Genomic DNA, 20,684 nt, shown 5'->3' with positions numbered 1-20,684 from the left:
TGCCAACTGTATTTGGCTCCAACACACCAATGGTGTGAAATTACGAATTTTTTGAACAGGCCTTGCACATAATGTACCAGGACTTTCTCTTATGACACAATTACTATAAAAACCAATATTGGCAAAAGTGGGTAGTGTCCCCTAACCCCACACTGTTTTTGTTTTTATGAATTGTTACAGGATCAGTATTTTTTTATTAGCCAAAAACCTCCTGTAATGAATGAAATTCCATATAGGCGTATAAAGTTCAAACTATTGAGTTACACTTTTTGAACATCACCATTAATAAAATCCAGAATGTACTTGGGCACTGAACTTTGATCATATCCGAGACTTTTTTTATCTTTTTTTTTTTTTTTAAGCTTCTGTATACATATAAAATGAAAACATGTATTTCACAACAATTTTCTGTTAATGGAAATCTTAGAAGAGCAGGGTGGTGCAGAGTGGACATTTATCTATTACTACTGGCAAGCACCTGCCAGTCACCTGATGAACTGTCATCACTTTCAGTCGCTAATTAAGTATAATCACACCCTCATTTTCTGAGCTGCTAAATTCAATGTGTCACCCTCACGATTAATATGGCCATCCATTTCCCTAAGAATGGCCCAAACAATAATACAAAAGAGACTGAAAGCATATTATTTGATTTCAACTATCCTAAGCTTCATACAGTAAGGACATCCACCTCAATCAAAACGTGGCAGCCATGGTACAAATAGAGGAATGGATGCTCTCTAGCACCTCTTAAATTACCCGATTACATTCGGGACTTTAAGATTCAGTGACAATAATAACATGAAGATAACCCAGGGCTTTTTGTTGCAAATAGAAAAAAATCTCAATTTGCTATCCTTTCTGTGACATCAATTGGAGAATAGCAAAATCTAGGAGATTAATGTTGCTGTGTCTACTAACCTTCATAATGGTGAGGTATTATTAGATTAAAACTCACCATAGACATATGACAAAGTCACCCAATACCAATTTATGACTGGAAATCACAAACTAATTACAGACAAGCAACTCAACTTTTTGAGCCTTTCTAAAAAAATCCATTCTCCTCTTAGTGTCATACTTCCAATGTCTTTCAGTTCTTCCCTGAATCTCTGTCCATTGGCTGTCATTTTTCTTAACTTTGTGGAGGTGATTAATGACTTACTTGAGGCTTCAACTTCATATTTACACTGCATACTGTTTCAAACATATAGTTTATGATCCACACTCTTACAGTAATTTAACTTTTCTTATAATGGTGTTACCATACTCATCCCCCTCCCCACAATTACACAAATAGCAATTTCATTTATTCACTGTACCTGCACAAACTAACATATTGTCACAAAATTCAACACTTATACAGGAAAATTAGAAAAAGTTTTGTATCATAGCAGCCGCACTTTCATCTCAATTTGCTGACTGTATGCACAGTTTTAAAACTTCAGGATGGCTCTGCAAGCAGAAATCAATGGGTCAGCCTGCACTGGGTGAAGAAACGGTTGGCCCCCATGGAGATAAGTTGCTAATGTAGCCAATAGAAGTCAACGAACAGAGCATGCAGACAGGTGAACATACTGCAACCGACCACCTGGAAGAGCTTAAGGAAACAGAAGCTGAAGCCTTACCCTTTGCAACTGCTACAAGCCCTGACCCCTGAAGACTAAGTCAGACCCTCGCCATGTTGCAACAGCTTTTGGAAGAGAATGGGTTTAATGACAAACTCAGCTTTAGTGATGAAGCAACATTAATTTTTAGTGGCAGAGTGAACACGCACAATATGTGAATCTTTGAGGGGGTGGAGGCAGAGAAACCCCATGCTATGCTGTATTAAATGCGCAAACAAAGTTGGCACTCAGCACGCTGGCCGATGGAAGTGACAGTAAATGGGAAATGCCTTTGCAGTCGCTCCCAACAGCCACTGCGCCGAATGTCATTTTTGTTTGCACGTACAATGATACACTCAAGATTCACCTAAATTTAAGGTGTTCTTGGCAATCCCACAATTAAAAGCTTACTGTTCCTTTCTTCTGCAAAAATACCATTACAGGATACACCTCTACACATGCTGGAAAATTGGATCATGCTGCAACTGCAGACCAACAGTTTGGATTTCATCAACCAACAAACAGGATGGTGCTCCAGCCCTCTTCCATTATGATGTTCGTGGATTCTTAAACAGAAGACTGAGAAACTAATGGATTGGTTGTGATGGGGTTGATGATCAGCATCATGTTATGGCCTCGATGCTCTCCTGACCCAGACCTATTCAAGTTTTCTCTGTGGGATTATGTCGTGTGTGTGTCCTCTAGCAACAAACCTACCAGAACTGCAAATCAACAGTGATTTTGAACAGATTGACAGGAACATACTAAGCCAAATGTGGGAAGCACTTTATAAATTATTTATATCTGTAGAATCAGTAGGGGGGCACACATTTAATATATATTTGTTTAAAAATTTTTTCCGTTTGTGTGCAAAGCCTTAAGACAATATGTAAAATAATATAGCTACAGCAGCTCTTAAGATGTTGCTTCAAACATTAATTTATTATAACATTGTACTATTATGAAGACAATTTGTATTAACTGAGAATGACAAAGGGCTGAAGCATTGAAATTAAATTTTGGCACTTTCCAATAGCACACATATGCAACATTTTTTCATAAAATACAAAAAACAAAGCATTGTCTTACAGACAAAAACAACCTAACAACGTAAGCTCATCTTCAATGTGAACTTACCTGTCTGTCTCTGATCTGTGGTGATACAACAGCCACCAGTCGCTTTGAAGATCCCATATCATCTGTGAATAAAACGAGAACACACATTACATTATGAAACTAAGTTCATAATTGAGGGAGTAAGTTTTTATGTCAAATAATAAGCAATAATAATTTTGGATCATTAAAAAAAATGTTGTGTCAAACGCCAAAGTAGTGAGTATACGAGTCTTAGCCAAGGTGGGGGGACTTATTTTTTTCAATCGCTGAGAATTTTTGCTGAGCTTTCATCATCATGTTGAATTTTACTTAGGACAAAACTACATACATACTGCTTAGTCACATTCAACATCTTCCTTTCTGACAATCCATTTTGTTACAAAAATCCATCCGACTTCAAACAACACATCATAAACAGCCATGCATCCATCACTCCTATTACATAGTTGGTATCGATCACACTTAAGTTTCCTGTGGCTATTACCAGAATTACGCGGTGACATTACTGTAAACATGTACAGTGGTGACTGAAACATCACATTGTGAATGATTTCAAGACCGTTGTGCTTACAGTACCATGGGGTTCGAAGTGTCATTAAATAGTACAATAAGCCAACTCAACACAGTCAACTAACAAATTATTGGGAACCGAATGTCCATTCAATAGTATAAGAGAACACTTTTGCCTAAGTACTATATTTTCCACAAGAAAGCAGGTTTCCCCAAATTCATTATTCAACTATTACAAGGTTGTTTTATACTTTTACACTAAACTATTGCTGCTGAGGTCATCGTACTAATGTTCTCAGGTTGCGCCATAACCAGAACTTTGGAAACTGCAACATGTTTGGAACACAAATGCCTCTTGTCCCCTCTCATTGGTTAGGTAAAACTATCATCCCAGGTGATGATTTAAAACAGCGATACCACAGAGAAAGTGTACATAAAAATTAATGTAAACCAATTCCATGTGTTTATTTTATTTCTCCTTGTATTGTTGAAATTTAAGCAGTCAAAGGCCCCAAGTTCAGAACAGATATAAGTTAAATTTATAGGCAGATTTCTTTATCTCATTTGCCTTCATTTTGACAAATTCTCCAGTAATTGAGAAGTCTCCGCTGTGCTTCCCTTGCATGTACTGAACAATCTTCTGCCTTTTCTACTTTGATCCCTTGGAAGTTTGGCATGTAGAACTGCTGTTCTTTAATTTATCCTCCTCCTGACATTACCTACAAACATTCACTTTTGAAACAGCATTTTGTAACCAACTGTTTTCGTAATCATGTTCTATTTTACTTAGGACAAAACTACATATATACTGCTTAGTCACATTCAACATCTTCCTTTCTGACAATCCATTTTGTTACAAAAATCCATCTGACTTCAAACACCACATCATAAACAGCTATGCATCCATCACACCTATTACACATTTGGTATCACCCTATCACAATATTATTGCACTTAACCCTTTTAGTGCCAGATGTTTTCTCAAAAGATCATGTTAAAAGTGCCATGCAATTTTACAGTAAAATGCAGACCTCTGCCACACTTGCAATAAAATCTAAACTAATGCATAAAGGAATGTAATTTTTTTTTAATTTTTAGGGAATGCTGCTGGCTACAGTAATATGTGCAATACACATTATCAAAGAACACATTTTCAAATAAAAAAAATATTTTCATGATGGGGTTTATCGAAAAAAATTAAAACTTTGATTTCAGTTTACTCTGAGACCCATCAAATGATGATATACTCAAAAATTTCAGGTATATATAGAATCTCTGTAGTATCCTTAACAAAAACACCATTTTTTATTTCACTGAGAAAAAAATAAAAAAGAACATAACATTACAAAAAAAATTGTTTTGCTATGAACGTGTTCTCAGTTCTTCAGTCATAAAACACTGACAAATGTGAGGTTGCAGCTATGACAACTACTTGCACACATGCTGACCAACACATGAAGGATGCAGTCCTTTCTTGCAACAAACACATAGTGTTCATGAACACCGCTTCTTATCCTTCGTAGAACAAACACTACAGTAGCGTTCCTTTCTCCCTGAAAGAGTCTCTACACCATATATTGTTGGAGCAGGTCCATTTGTATCTATTGCACTTGTGGTTGCAGTCCTTGTCTGAAACCACTGTTTTAGAAAGTTTGCAAATGACTATGATGTTAAACTTCAGCTGTGTCAGTGGTTTGTCGCTGGGGTTTAGGCTTTCCTTATGCATTCAGCAACATACTGGCAATTATGCCAAACACTACCTTCTTCCACATTTTGACAGTCCTCCTGTCATCTAAATAGCAGCATGTCATCATATCAGATGAGTTAATGCCACCCATGTACTTATTATATTAAAAAATAACATCTGGTTTCTTGACCGACTGTCTATTGTGAATTGTCTTTTCTGATGATGTAGCAGAGGATGATGTACTCACAAGGAGGACTGGATTTCTCTGATTTCTTCTGTCTGAAGCCACAGAAAAGTATAAAAGATTTCTTTAAAAACTTTAGCTGACCTACAGCATAATTCGACAGAAGACCACGTGGCACGAATTTTCTGCCAGAGGAATAGGTGTAAAAAAGTTATCACAAAACACATGGTAACCTTTTTGCATGTAGCTCCCAAGAGTTAGTAGTTTCATGACGACTACATATCCCAGGCCATTCTCTTTTATTTCGTTTTTGTCATCACTTTTTGCACCACGGTATGCATAAAGCCCTAGGCAGTAATTTACAACAATCACACAGCAGCCAAAATTTGACTCCCCATCTGTGATGATGTTTATTGGAAGGTACTGGATTAGCTGTGAGTGCGCCTTTGTCCCAACAAAACTTTCATCAACACTCAGTTGCTGGTGTGGAGTGTAGTAGCGACGGAAAACTTTGTTGGCTCATATAATGGGCGACCAGGAGGGTGAAGTTTTGCCGCAGCAACTACTGAAACCTGTTGCGTGAAAACATTTGCGAAAACCACAGTGTCAACAGGTTTGCATCAGTTGACCAATAACTAAAAAGCGTCTTTTTTATCAGTCCCATATTCAAAATCACTGCTATAAAAGCCCTCATTTCTGCTACAGTTTTTGGCTGCCACCGAGTCTCGAATTTGGCGATAAATGCGTTGACAATCACCCGGCGAGCGTATCTGTTAGCCTCTGTCATGATAATCGTAAAAAGCTGCAGCGAGAAGAACAAACTGAAAAAAATCAATTGGTGTGGCGTTTTTTGGTATATGTTTAGGGCCTCATACTTCTGCATACACAAAGCTTGGAGGGGGTGGATTATCTGATGCCTCATCCATTACTTCAACAAAAGTATTTGCACTGCAATTTAGTTGTGTTTGGTTGTCGTCATTTGCTGACGCACAATTGTCCCTTGACGAAAAAAAACGAGTCCTCCTCTCCACCGGACATCTCAATCCGATTCACTTTCTGCAAATCTTGCAAATTCATCTTCACTTCCACTACTTATCAATTTTTTGTCTAAATTACTTCTATCGAACCGCAACTTCTTACTTGACGACACCATGCTACTGCGAAATAATCGGTAAATAAACACCACCAGAGAAGTTTATTTTCCTCGAAATATCGCACTGACAATCGAAAAGAAGATCGATATGCTGTGCCTTCGACTTTCCTTCTGTGTCTTGGCTAGGAAATACTAACAACTTTGCCTTCAAGCGCGGAAAAAATGAGCGAGAAGGGCATCACGATCAGATCGTTACTGGCATTTTTCGCCGAAAATCTGGATCACAATCAGATCGTATTTGGCACTAAAAGGGTTAAGTTTCCTGTGGCCATTACCAGAATTACGCGGTGACACTTCACACATTGTAAGTACAGTAGAATGTTTATTATCCAACCTTTAACTAACCGACTCTTCAGATAATCTGCCCATGTGTCCGACCATCTGTCTGTGCTCCATGCCGAACAGTGCCAGCAGTATCAGTCGATTTTATTCATCAAAGCAGGTGTCCGCATGAGTCATGCTCCTCCCACATGCTCAGCTGACAGACTGCTGTACTGTTACACTGTTCTCTTTACTGTACTCTAATCTGCAGTTATCTGTATACTTTTTATGTTTATTATTGTATTCCTGTTCATTTAAAAGTTGGAGTGCAGATTTATACAGTTCACTGACTTTTGATTAAGAAGTATGAGGAATACTGGAAAATCTGAAAATTAAACGTTGTGTTCAAAGGTGAGGTACTTAGTAAATTAAGAGGAGGTGGTGGTGGTGGTTAAAGTTAACGTCCCATCGACATCAAGGTCATTACAGACAACGCAAGACTGAAATGTGTCAAAGGTTGGGAAGGAGATTGGCACTGCGCTTTCAAAGGAACCATTTCGACATTTGCTTGTGGTAATTTAGATTATACGTGACTTCTCTAAGTCTGAATGACCGGACTTGGGTTTGAACTGTCATCATCCAGAAAAGTTCAGTGTTAACTACTGCACCACCATGCTCTTCCCACTAAATTAGCTTCTGAAATGGATGCTGGAGTGATAACCATAAAAGACTGGAAAAAGAACAAAGAGATCTTTAAGTTCTTTTATTAACTGTAGATGTGAAAATGCTGTAAGAACTAGAAAAGCATTGGGGTGGGGGTGAATCTTGAGCTCTTCTATGACACTGAGTGGGCTTGGTTTTGTTGGGGAATATGTGAAGGAATCCCACTTTCAGGTCCTCTAAAAAATAAATAAATAAAATTTTCAATTGCATTGACAACTGGGAGGTGAAGAAAGAAGTTCCAAACAAGTGATTGGCTTCACTGGTGGTGAAACTGTCACAGCATTAGGCAAGTTGCTATTTCAGGTGAAAAACTTTCTGCTGATGACAATGCAGGTAGAGTGTTTGTTGAACATTTTGAAAAAATAACTTTACAAGATAAATTTATCTGATTAATCATTAACTGAACTATAAAATTCTCCCTCTAAAGTCTCTTGCCTCAAAGAAACAGTCAAAGGCACAGAACTAGCAAAGGAAAGGCCAACCATTGCAACATGCAGCAACACACGTGGTAACCAAAAATTGCCCTTGTTTGTAATTGGCGAATCTAAGAAACCAAGACCCTTCAAAATCATAAATATGTAAGCACTTCTTGTTTATTACAAAGCTCATAAGTGCTTGGATGAATGATGATTTGTTTACAGAATGACTGACGGAGGCATTTTTCTGACACGGCCAGAGATTAAGTCTGAAACCTAAATTCCTAAACACACTTAGCTGACACAAATGTTGGTACTACCAAGAATTGTATTTTTATTGACAATGAAACATGATTTAAAACTTCATAAGTAATGCTGAGAAGAGAGAAAACATTAAATTCTAATTTTATCTTTACAAGTATCTACAACAACCAACACAATCAAGTTCCTTCAACTGTTAAAACATGAACACTAAACTGCATTCCACGAAAAAGTGGACATACTACATTTAAGTTGTTATTGAAGCTAAATCTGAATAATCATCTGTGACCCACATGAAGAAGTCAATATAAAAGAAACGACATCAATTTTGGAGTGGTGTGTTATGTTCGACACACAAATACAGTGAAAGGTATGTTATGAGGAGTGTTATATAATTTCTTTGAAGTGACTCGGTGATAATATGCCAGACTACAAATCCATAGGTATGAGATTCAATTCTTGGTCAATCCTAAGGGGACCACACCCTGCCTATCTAACCCATGTTAATTTTTACTGTATGTTACATAGTGATAATAGAATAAACTGTACTAAACTCTACTTTATCCATTTTATAGTTTTTAAGAAATACTTTTTTTAAACTTATTAACAAAAAATATTAAGTTTTTCTGCAGAAAATATTTGTGCACTTACTAATGGGGAATATTAATGAATGTAGTACCCAGAGGTGGCTTTTTATGTTATGCAGAGTCTCTGAAAATTTCATTCATTTATCTATGATAGTTTCTGATAAAATGGGGCATATGTACTGAAAATTTTATGTTCGCAGGAAATTGACTTTAAACAAAAAACTTTTGAAATTTGTACAGTTAATTAAAACTGTCCTGCTGCATATGATGGCCTGTCTTTGGCCTCTAGCATGTTTTCCAGCTCCTTTTTCCACCTTCCTGGATGTTTGTCTTGCTTTCGTGGCCATATTAGATGCAGACCTGTCTGCATCGGCTATCCTCATTTTATCACAATGAGGTAGCACAGTGGTCATACTTTCACCAGGATTAATTCTCAGCTTTTTCAGTACCAAACATTTTCTAATATTACCACAACTGAATGTAATAACAGCATCATGAACTCTTAGTTTCGTTGTATGCATGCTTACAAATACAGTTTTAGGAAGGCGGTTCCAAATTGTGCTGTTGAAAAATTCATTTGGGTTTTGTGTCTGCCCATGCAGACGTTTCCTTAGAAGGTCAGGATGAGCCAAGTCTCTGAAACTAGGTTTAATTTTTGCTGTAATAATAACAGCATCAGGAAGAGAATGCTGGTCAGAATAAGATTCTCAAGTTGCCTGAGCCCTATGGTATTTGTACCATGAACTCTTTCCTAATGGACACAATCCATGACATGGCTTATCAGTCGAGGACTTACGGAAGAAAACGGCCCAAACCTCTCTTCACCGCCTCCAGATTTTCTTTATTTATCCTAATTGCCTGTCCATAGTATACCTGCAAGTTTTCTATTTCAGTTTTAGTTAACTGACCGTCTGGTCAACAATTTTCTATCTTCTAGTTTTTTCCCTCTCATATCAACAGTTTTCTCAGCCTTGTTCCCAAACGTTTTTTAAACATGGCCTACACATTCTATTTTGCTAATAATGGCATCTCCATATGGCTTAGAGTTCACCACATTGTGGTATGCCTTACTGTCACCATCGCCCAAATATTTGGTGTACCGTATGCCTCTTGTTTCTATGGAGCAATGAAATATTTGTTGTACTCTCTGAACTTCTATACCACCACTTGTTCCTTTAAAATTAGCTACAGTTGGGTTCTTTATGTTCATTGACTTTACAACATTTACAATATTTAGACATTATCTCCACATCTAACACTTTACCAGTGTCTACACTCGTGGCAGTCACTATTCCATTCAAATAAGTATGTCCTCTTGTCTGCCAACTTCCATCAAGTGCAACTGCGCTATCCAAACATCCATCATTTTCTTCCACTGCTTCCCCAGCACCCATTTTCATGCTTTCCTCATCTACCTCACATACAGCTTTCTCTAATATTGCAGTCAATTTTTCAAATTTATTTGGTGGCTGATGTAAGTTCACCACTGAACAAAATGTTCCCCTGCAGTCATGCCCTTGGAAATGGACTGTAAGACAAACTAATCTAGAATTCATTTCATTAGGGCCACTTGCATATGGTTTTGAAAAACTCAAATGTAATCACAGTTTAGTATTTACTGCAAATTTAATCAAAAGCAATTTCTAGGCCTTTCTCCCACTGGCACTCACACAAATTTTCACACACTGTGGCTCACCACACTGTCTACATTGTACAAATTTAGAAATTACATCTGATAATATTCTCAAATTTATAATAATGTTACTGCACCCCTTGTCACCTACAGTAAATTAATTGAAACTCCCTTGAAATGGTGACTGCTTTTTTGATGATGCACTTGTTGAAGAATTACAATTAGAAACATCATTGCCAGACGACATAACCTCTTGTACAGAAAGCTTTCTACACTTGTTTCCTCTAAATTGTCATTTCTTGAAAATGCCTTTATTTTTCGTCATCTTCAATAAACACAACAAAACACATGTAAACAAGCATTGCAAACTTAACTAACAACTACTCGCAATCACAGTTTAACAAACCTAACCGCGTGTTGTTTACAAACAGCAGAAATAAAAGAATACTGACTGTTTCATTCCAACAATAGACAACACACACTGGAGTTTCGCGCATTATAGGGAATATAAAGATCTAAAATATATGCAGAAAAGTGGGTGTAGCACATAAACATGTGGCAGGAAAATGATCTTTAAATGCTTGAATAAACATTTTTTCCACTAAATCCTTTTCAGAGCACTTAAAATGATTTTTTTTTTTAACCTGAACCACAGTGTGGCCCCTTCAATACTTTGATATGTCAATCATCACTGCCGTGCACCTCTGGCAATTTTTGGTGATATGAAAAACGCATAGTAACAAAGTAGTTTGGATTCTGGCTAAACTGAAGGTCCTTTATACCTGGCTGGGTAAGTCAATTCACAAGTTGGAGGAAGGCCAATACATACCACCTCCGACAGGACTGTGCCTGACAAAACTCAGTGGTGTTCAAAACAATCTTCAGATTGATGACAATTTTACTCAGGTATGTTAAAGTGTGGTTCAATGTTTGTGCCCATGCTGAAACTTTCAAGTGTTTGATAGCAAAATGGGGCAAAAATCATTTGATACAAAAGTGGAGCAAAAAACAATAACTAAACCATAGATATTACTGAAACAAATGTCTTATTCCTTATCTGTTGCAATTAACATCAAAAAATTTACTACAGAAATTTCTGCATGGCTGTGATGACGAACCTGGAGATACAAACTACGCAGTTTTGATTTCTACAATATGAAGTACAAGGTTATTTTTTTTAGATGAAAAGGTGTCAGTAGTACTGAACTCGTGCCAGGCATGACAGCACATGCCAATTCTACCACTAACAATTCTATTAGCATCATTTAACACATACACCTTAGCTTTACAGCTCTCAACACCTGTTCAAAATAAAGCAACAGGAGGAAATGGCAGTGTTCAAATAGATGGAAATTTTTAACAGGCAAAGCCAAAGAAAAAAATTACTGGACAGACTGTGATAGAAACAGATAATATGTAGATAAAAGCAGCCAATATAGGACAGTGACACAGGAAGGGAACTAAATGGGATGAATTATGCCTTACTCAGGCTCCAAGTTGGGATATTCAATGTTCCACTACACTGTCAAGCATTTGAGCTAGAATGCTATGTACCAATTATGATGTTCCTCAATTCAAAGAAGACAACACCTTATCTCTAACGAAGTCTTTGCAATTACTACTTGCGGCTTCTATTATTCTTAAACTTTTTCAAAACTACGTACTCACGAAAGATAAGGTCATGATATCACATCTCTGTTTATTTTGAATGGGGTTATGACTTAGCGCAACATTTGTTATTTCGCAATTTGAGCATGAAACTGGACTAATTTGGCAGAAAGCTGTAACTTCATGCAGCCAGGTGTTTGATTATACTTCAAAAGCACCAGTTCCACAATGTCACAGACAAAATACCTACCATTTATATTCACATCAATTTTTGTAGGGCACTATGACAAATTCAACGCAAAGACTTAACAGAAAGGATTACCTGTCACGTTACGTGGCAGCAGTGCCACAGTTTGCTTCATAACAGAAGAAATTTGTGGTAGTTCTTCATATTCCCAACGAAACAAACGGTCAGAAACGCTGATAGTGTCTCCGTGGTGCAGTATTGCAACTTCAGTAACATCAGTACCATTTAGTTTAGTTGGCATGTGTTTACATAAGTTCTTTAGTGAGCACTGTAAGGAAGAATATTAAGCAATAATCACAACTGAATTTTTCTACTCTAAAATTACAGGATTTCATTCTACAATAACATGTTATTGGGAAAAATACAAACAACATATAAAAATGGGACAATTATTCACTAGCACATTTTAAGTGCAAGAGATCTAAAAAAGATCAAAACATGATATGAACATACAACTGGTTCTACAAACGTGCAAAATAGAAGCCTCGCAAAACTCCATGATACAGATTACCTGAGGACGAAAAACATGTTATTCCACAAGAAATTTCTATAGTCAAAAAATAACATTCTTTACAACCATGAATAAAAAATTTGCAACAGAATAGAAAAGGATGGTAGTAAGTGTCTGACGTAGGTATGTGAAGCAATCTTATTCTTGTGAAAATGAACAGTGTAATACTAAGGCAAACTCCAGCAAAATTAAAGCAATGACACAAAGGAACAATACTGAGAAATGAACAGGAAGAAATACAAAACACATTAAGACAATGAAAATTCTCTTTCTATATTCTGTAATTTCAGTCACATGAACTGGAAAAAAATGACAAAAAATAAGAATAATGGAATTTACATACACCTAATTTGTTCTCAGTTTATTATGGCAGGTATGTCTTGCAAGAAAGCGGGACAGATACCTCAACAGCACAGCTAGCAAGTTACATGGGTGTTTTCAAGTTAACCAATGCAGTGGCTTCACCCAAGATAACACTGACTGTGGAAGGCTACAAACTTTTACAGGTTAACAAAACTGTGTTCAAAAACTCATAGTAACTGCATGCTAGTGGTCAATACTTTACAAATTATCTAAATATCTTCTGATTTACTTTAGCCACAATTATGACTTTCAAAATGAAAATTATGCAATAGGCTGAATGATGGCTTATAGTGAAAGAAGTACACCAATTTATGAAAGGTTTAATTACACTACTGTCCTTTGAGTGAAAAACTGAAAAAGAAGGCTAAATACTTTACATTATACTCTGATTAAAATTACTTCGTGACTTGCGACCATGCAGTGGCAGGCAGTAGTGTTGCCAGCATGCAGCCAACAAGCTTCACATACCTACAAAACAGGCAACAAAGCAAGCCATGGAGCACTCTAGAAAGAATGATAATTGGATGACAGCTGGTCCCTACGATTCTATTTGCTGAAAATAGAATCACAAAGTAATTTCAAACTGAGTAACAGCATGAGGATGCAAAAGGCAAACAGAAACCACAACACTAGTGATTTTTAAGAATGATGATCACCTCTCTTGTGAAAACTTTTTTGTCCATTGCAGAGAGAGAGAGAGAGAGAGAGAGAGAGAGAGAGAGAGAGAGAGAGAGAGAGAGAGAGAGATTGATTTTAAGGTTAACAGTAAATTAATAGAGAAACTGAAAATATGGTTATTGAAAGAAGGACTTGCATTAAAATGCTGAAACCCACCCTCACCAATAAAACGTAAAACTAAAGCTGCTGTTGAAGACTTCCAGAAATTTGAAGTCTCTTTAACGACATGCAGTTTGTTGCGCATACTGTTATGCCATTCCGACTCCCAAAGACGAAAAACCCTGCGGCATAAGACAGAACGCAGGTATGTTTCAGAGATGGAAATCTCCAGTAGTTTCTGCGTAGCCTGTCAGCAAGTTCATTGCCTGGGACTTCGACGTGTCCTGGGGTCCAGACAAACACCACTGAACAACTGGACTGTTCCAGGACAGAGATACACTCCTGGATGTTCGCTACCAAAGGATAGTGAGGGTAGCACTCGTAGATACTTGTAAGCTGCTCAGGCAGTCAGAACAGAGAAGAAACGACTCCCCAGAACAGGAACAGATATATTCAAGTGCACGAGATATGGCCACAAGGTCTGCAGTGAATACACTGCAGCCAGCGGGCAAGGAATGCTGTTCAATATGGCCTCTGCAGACATAGGCAAAGTCTGCATTACCGTCAGCCATTGAGCAGTCGGTGTAAACAACTTCAGAGCCCCGGAACAGGCCAAGAATCGAGCGGAAGTGACAGCAGAGAGCGGCGGCATTAACGGAGTCCTTAGGGTGATACAAAAGATCCACACAAAGCTTTGGAAGTGATGTACATAAATGGACCTTAAGTAGAGGGGCAAAGGCAAGGCAGTTCTGAGAGATGGGATCGCACTCAAACCACGATCATGAGCCCGATGCAGGAGATGAAATGCCGTGGGTGGGGAAAAGGAGACAGTAATTCGTATTCTCAGGAGAACTATGAATGTGTGCAACATAACTGGCGAGCAACAATGTGGCAAGGATATGATGTCACCAGGTCATGTTGTATGCTTTATGTAAGTCAAAAAAGACAGCAACCAGATGTTGCCGTCTGGAAAAGACGGCAGACTCAAGGGACAAAACTATCAGTGGTAGAGCGACCCTGGCAGAAGCTGCCCTTACATGGAGCCAGTAGGCCACATGGCTACAGGACCCAAACCAACCGCTGACGCACCATACATTCCACCAGCTTATAGAGAACATTGGTGAGGCTGATGGGCAGATATCTAACCAAATCAACTGCATTTTTACCGGGTTTTAACACCAGAGTGATGTTAGTCTCCCACCATTGCGATGCAAAGACGCCATCACATAAGATCCAGTTGAAAATGACAAGGAGATATAGTGTGGAGTCAGACGAGAGATGTTTAATCATCTGACTGTGGAGCCGATTTGGCCGAGGAGCTGAGTGGGGGCAATGTTCAAGGGCGCTGAAAAAAAATCCATTTCTGTAAATGGAGCATTATAGGGTTCACTGTGCCGTGTAGTGAACGAGAGGAATTTCACTTCCATCCATTGTGCACCCCCCCCCCCCCTCCCCAGTTTGGTCGCCCGGTAAAATGTTGAAAGGCACATGTTGGAATACAAATACCAAACACAGCCGAAGAAGGGGGATATTATACTTGTCATATCCCAACAAGTGCATCTCAACAGTTCATTAGGAAATTAAGTGTTTTAAATCATGACACTGGCACATTGGTGCCACTTTGTCATTTGAGGAAGTTCGCACAGAATGAAATCAATGGCTTAATAAATGCAAATTAAAATGAAAGTGAAAGTGGTTTCCTCAACTTTAATATTAATTGTGGAAGCACAGCATGGTTTAATATTGCAAAATTACCTCCCCTCCACTTGTTTGAATGGGCATATAGCATATAGGCCACGAGTCACCTTTTATGTGTGACAAATGACCATGCAGCATAAATAGCCAAGAGAGTTTATAACAACATTACACTCATGGGGAGTCAGAGGTCCAGGCTCTATTGTACATAAAAATTCAAGTGGGTCCAGATCCTCCAGCACCTGAACAGATTGGAGCATTTATTGCTTAAACTGTTGACAACAAATGGTAGCTAGCCTTTGTGCTATGAAGACATGACAAAGCAGAAGTAAACCTCTGTAGACAAGCTCTTTCTTTTTCATAACCAAGATGACTATCAAATTGACTGCAATAAAAAAAGCCTCAGAACCTGGCAAAAAGACAGCTACAATACATAATCATAGACCATAATTAAATTGTTAGTGGATAGCCATGATATTTTTGTTGTTGAAGATGAGTAAGACATATCTTTGTAACGCACTCAAATTCAACATTATTATATAGTAACAGCTACACCACCATTTCATTAATAATACTGATTGACAGTAATATATCTGTAACATGAAGGTGTAATTAAATGATTAATATTCTTTTTAAGACATTGGTATGGCATTATGTGAAAATGTATTCACAGTTGACATGGGAAAGCAAAATGTAAATTTAAATGTATAATTACAATAATAAAATAAATTGTCACCAAATGAACAACAATAATTTGACAGCATTATTTGGTTTTTGATGTATTACTCCTTAGCCAGAAGTCCAAAACACTACATACTACAGTATGTACTTGGTACTGCACATGACAGTAGTATAATTTTTTTTTAGTATATTCCCACAAGAACACCATACTGAAATTTGGGACACACATTAACGAACAATGTATGAGTAACATACTTTTTTCCAAACAAAAAATCCAATTTTGAAATTTTCTAACTAATTTAATTTGGGAAAATCCAGCTTTGCTATTAATACTGTCAATTTCCACATATTTTTAAAGCTTATAAGAAACTGAACAAAATGGTACAAATTTTAGGCCTGTAAGTAAAACAGTTTGAGATTTTTTGATTATAAGGTTTAAAAGTAACAAAAATCACAATTTTGGAGGTTTTAAAATTTATGACTAAAAAATGAAAGGCCCAAAAAAACTATAACCTGGAATTTTTCATGCAACTAACCACCACAACCACCACCACCACCACCACCACCACCACCTACTACTAATGCACAGAAAAATTATCAGAATTTGAGAGCTGAAGATCATAGCATTGCTTGTTAACACATGCACCGACTCATGTTTATAGTTAATAACAGCACATTTTATTTGTGAAACAGCTTTTCTGTCTTCTTAGAATGGGTCTAGAATATGGAAAGACCCAATTATGTGTAATATTGCAAGATATAGTTTCTCCTCCATCTTCTTAATGTAATATGGAAGAATAGCACATTGTATTTCATTTTTATCAGTGCTTTATCAAAGTGACTCGCTGCAATTTTCCTCTGCTACTCTTTATACCCTGAAGTGCACAGAAGAAAGTACAGAACTTCAGTGCCACACCACCAATATTGTTGCCCTCACAACAGAAAATTAAATGAACATTGTTACTAGGAATGTATCAGTTCTGTTGGGCAAAAAAGTTAGCTGTAGCTAAGGTGGACTCATCAAAAATTTACTGTAAACTGCTGGTAACTTATGTGACTGTTTAAGAATTTGTAACTTGTCAACAATCAACTAACAGACAAAATCAAATTCTCATCACACCCATAAACATTAACAAGAGGATCTTGGGAATCTCCCAAATAGAACATGTGCTATAAGCTTTTGCTACAAACAGCCATTTTAGATACTTCACAGCATATTGACATTCCCTTCAATAGCACAATGCATACTGTAACACCCCAAGAAACCCAAATAAGAATGTCATGATAATTTAAAGTAGGGAACAGTGGTATCCTGACAGGTACGACAACTTTGACAATAATATAACACCTTAAAGTTTGGTGAACACCAATTTCAATAATTACTGAGAATGTCATGATATAAAAGTAGAAAGAAAGAAGAAAAAGGTTATTTTTAATTAGCTATCAAACATCTCAGTAATAACTGAAAATCAGTCCGACAAAAGTTAAGTCCAACGTAATATGTCGATCAGAGATAACATTTATTGTTAAAGGGATTTGTAAACACATTGAAAAGGAAATTCAATGTGTCTACAATGCTTGAGCATCGAAAAGTTAGTCGCTTGCTAGCTATCAAGTCTTGAAAGAGCACCGTTCGTTATTGTACTACAAACAGAACGCTACGAGACTGTTTTTGAATAGAAACAAAGCACTATTGCGTGACAGCTGTGCTCAGACTTTGTCTTCAGTTACTCCGACTTGATAACTTTAACTGAAGCGAATTCTGTTAAGTGTACAACGAGTAAATGAACCTTAATTATTGGAGATAATACTGTTGGACTCAACCTTCATCAAAGTGAACAGTGACACTGGAGAATGGACATAGTATCTGAGACTGCAATGCCAGATTAGCCTGAAGCAGGAAACATTAATACGACCACACAAAGACAATACAAATACGCCGATTGTAAAAGTAGTCATAATTGTCATGATTACCGAACTTAAACGAATCTTAATTGATCTAATCCAGCAGTATGCGAGTGGTGTGATGATTAAACTAAATGCTAAGAAAGAACAATAAAAACTGTTCGTCAGTAATGGTAATCTCACATGTTGGCTCCATCAGTAATTGAACTGTGTGATAGTTGATCAAAATTAATTAACTGTGGATACTAATTGAATGAGTGACTTTATGAACATTGAGCAATGAAAGGAATGTTTTGCCAAAATAATATTACGATGTACAAAAGCAAGATAGCGTTTTAGATTATCTCTTGATTTCAGTCGTGCCGTAGTGAACGATCCACTCAATACTGCAATAACTAACTAACCGGGCATAAGAAGTCATACAACCATAACAGACAACTGAAATCAGGAATTCACATCATTGAGAAGACTGTGCGGTCTCGCAAATGGACTTTCATACATTATGTGAGGAACAATTTTCTTTAGAGATTTTCAGGTCCTGTTCCATGTTATCCGACAGGGGCAACCATCACTGTGTGTCTTGTCTCCATTCCACCGACCGAGCTGTAGCAGTAGCAGCTCAACATCAACAGTGAAATCAAAAAGGGGAACGGAGATGTCACAGTACTTTACTGGTCACTAAGCATTTTCGTTCAATTCTTGTAACAACACACTGTAGTGTCATTAATACAAATGTTAATAGTTCAACATTCCAAATTAAAAATGATTTTTTAAATTATTTCGTTTCATTACATGCTGCAGGACCAAATGATTGTGGACATTCCTGAAACACAAGATTTATGAAATAATTTTAACAAGTATGTGATACTACTTACCTTTCCCCCTTCCTGGCACTGAATTAAACAATGCTCTACAGCAACATCAGCTAAATGAATTCTAATTTCACAATGAAGTCCACTACCAATTAGGCAATCTTCAGTAACTGGGAAACGTGATCCTTCCTTCCCTGATCTTTTGATTACGTTCACATATCCAATAGTTGCAGCCATTGTTTACATAACACCTGTTAAAAATGAAGACAAATCACTATTTGCAGCATACATAACTATACAACACTAAATATCATATTCAATATCAACAATGAAGGAAGACAAGATTACTACATACGGTCAATGGGACACATCAACTTACAGACAGGCACAATCAAAACACACACACACACACACACACACACACACACACACACACACACACACTACTGCCAACTCCAGCACCTCAGGCTGGAATGCTACAACTCATGGGACACAAACAGCAATTTGGAGGGGATGGGGAAAGGGCAGGGATAGTAGTGTATGGGTTGGGAGAGAGACAAACACTGCCTGGTGGAGTGTTTAGGGACTAGATAGCTAACAGGCCCAGTGTCAGGAAGTTGTGTGGCACAAAGGTGGGAGAAATAAGGATCAGAACAGGAGAGAAGTGCAGAAAGACAGGCAGATGCATTAGCAGAAGGCTGCAAATAAACAGGGTGGGAGATGATAATGGAGAGGAGATGACACCACAGAGGGGGTGGGGACAGTATGTTAACACAGGGTGGTTGGTTGGTTTAAAAGAGGGGGCAAGGGACCAAACTGCTTGGTCCTCAGTCCCTTGTTCCAAATAAAACAATTCCACAAGGGGGAGAATAAAGCAAACAAGACGTACAACAAAAACCAGAAAGAAAGAAAAACCACAAAAACGAAGGAAAGGAAAGAAACACAAAAATGAACAAAAGGGTTCAAGAAAACATTAGAGAGACACAAGAAACAGAAGAGAGTAAAGCACGAAAGCAGATTACAGTGGCTGGCCTACCACGAGAATAAAAAAGAGAAGCCAGCCACAATCCAACAAAAAAAGAAGCCAGCAACACTGCAACACATTATACCCTCCACCCTAAAAGCGCTAGGGTGGAGGGCACTGAGGGCCAAAGGACATGCGTCAAAACTCAGATCAAATGATAGAACCCACCTTCACGAATAAAACATAAAAACTAAAGCTGCTCTTGGGGCACTGTCGCCCAACACCGAAGGTAGGATACCGAGGTGGGTCCTCGCGACGGAGAAGGTAACCATGCATTAGCCAAATATGGCCAATATGGATCCGGCAGAGGGCAACCAATTCCCAGCGAGATGCCCACATGGAATACATCCACAAATTCACAGTCTCCTTAATGACACACAGTTAGTCGTGCGTACTGTTATGCCATTCTGTCTCCCAAAACCGAAAAACCCTACGGCTTACGACAGAATGCAGGTCAGGTTCAGAGAAACCAATCTCCGTAAGCGGTTTCCATGTACCCTTTTTGGCCAGCCTATCGGCAAAGTTCATTGCCTGGGATTCCGACATGATCTGGGGTCCAGACAAACACCACTGAACGACAGGGCCGCTCCAGGGCATAGACAGACTCTTGTATGGTCATTACCAAAGGATGACGAATAGCTTGGTCGACAGCTTGTAGGCTACTCAAGGCGTCAGTACACAGGGCAGGAACGGATGCGCTCAAAAGCACGAAACATAAGCACCAGCTCTGCAGTGAAAACACTGCAGCCACCGAACAAGGAATGCAGTTCAATATGTCCTCCATGGACATACGAGAAGCCGATGTCACCATCAGCCATCGAGCAGTCAGTGTAAACCACTTCATGGCCTCGGTACTTGTCAAAAAATTGACAGGAAGTGGCAGCAGAGAAACATGGGGTTAATTGAGTGCTTAGGGCCATGTG

At 38.0% G+C, this 20,684-nt stretch overlaps 1 protein-coding gene across 5 annotated transcripts in view; it reads right to left on the bottom strand.

Annotated features, from left to right (window-relative positions):
- The window catches only part of LOC126356140 (proliferation marker protein Ki-67-like), an 80,177-nt gene that overhangs the window by 43,348 nt on the left and 16,145 nt on the right, over nt 1-20,684 (bottom strand). For all 5 annotated transcript variants that reach the window (XM_050006852.1, XM_050006853.1, XM_050006854.1 and 2 more), the window contains exons 2-4: nt 18,801-18,988; nt 12,069-12,261; nt 2,745-2,806 (exon numbers count right to left, since the gene is read on the bottom strand). In XM_050006852.1, the coding sequence (XP_049862809.1) occupies nt 2,745-2,806; nt 12,069-12,261; nt 18,801-18,974 (429 nt within the window). In that variant the 5' untranslated portion in view covers nt 18,975-18,988. The remainder of the gene's footprint in view (nt 1-2,744; nt 2,807-12,068; nt 12,262-18,800; nt 18,989-20,684) is intronic.

The sequence above is a fragment of the Schistocerca gregaria genome, chromosome 3 (assembly GCF_023897955.1).
Source record: "Schistocerca gregaria isolate iqSchGreg1 chromosome 3, iqSchGreg1.2, whole genome shotgun sequence".
Classification (NCBI taxonomy): Eukaryota; Metazoa; Arthropoda; class Insecta; order Orthoptera; family Acrididae; genus Schistocerca; species Schistocerca gregaria.
This window is presented reverse-complemented; position numbering and strand designations above follow the sequence as displayed.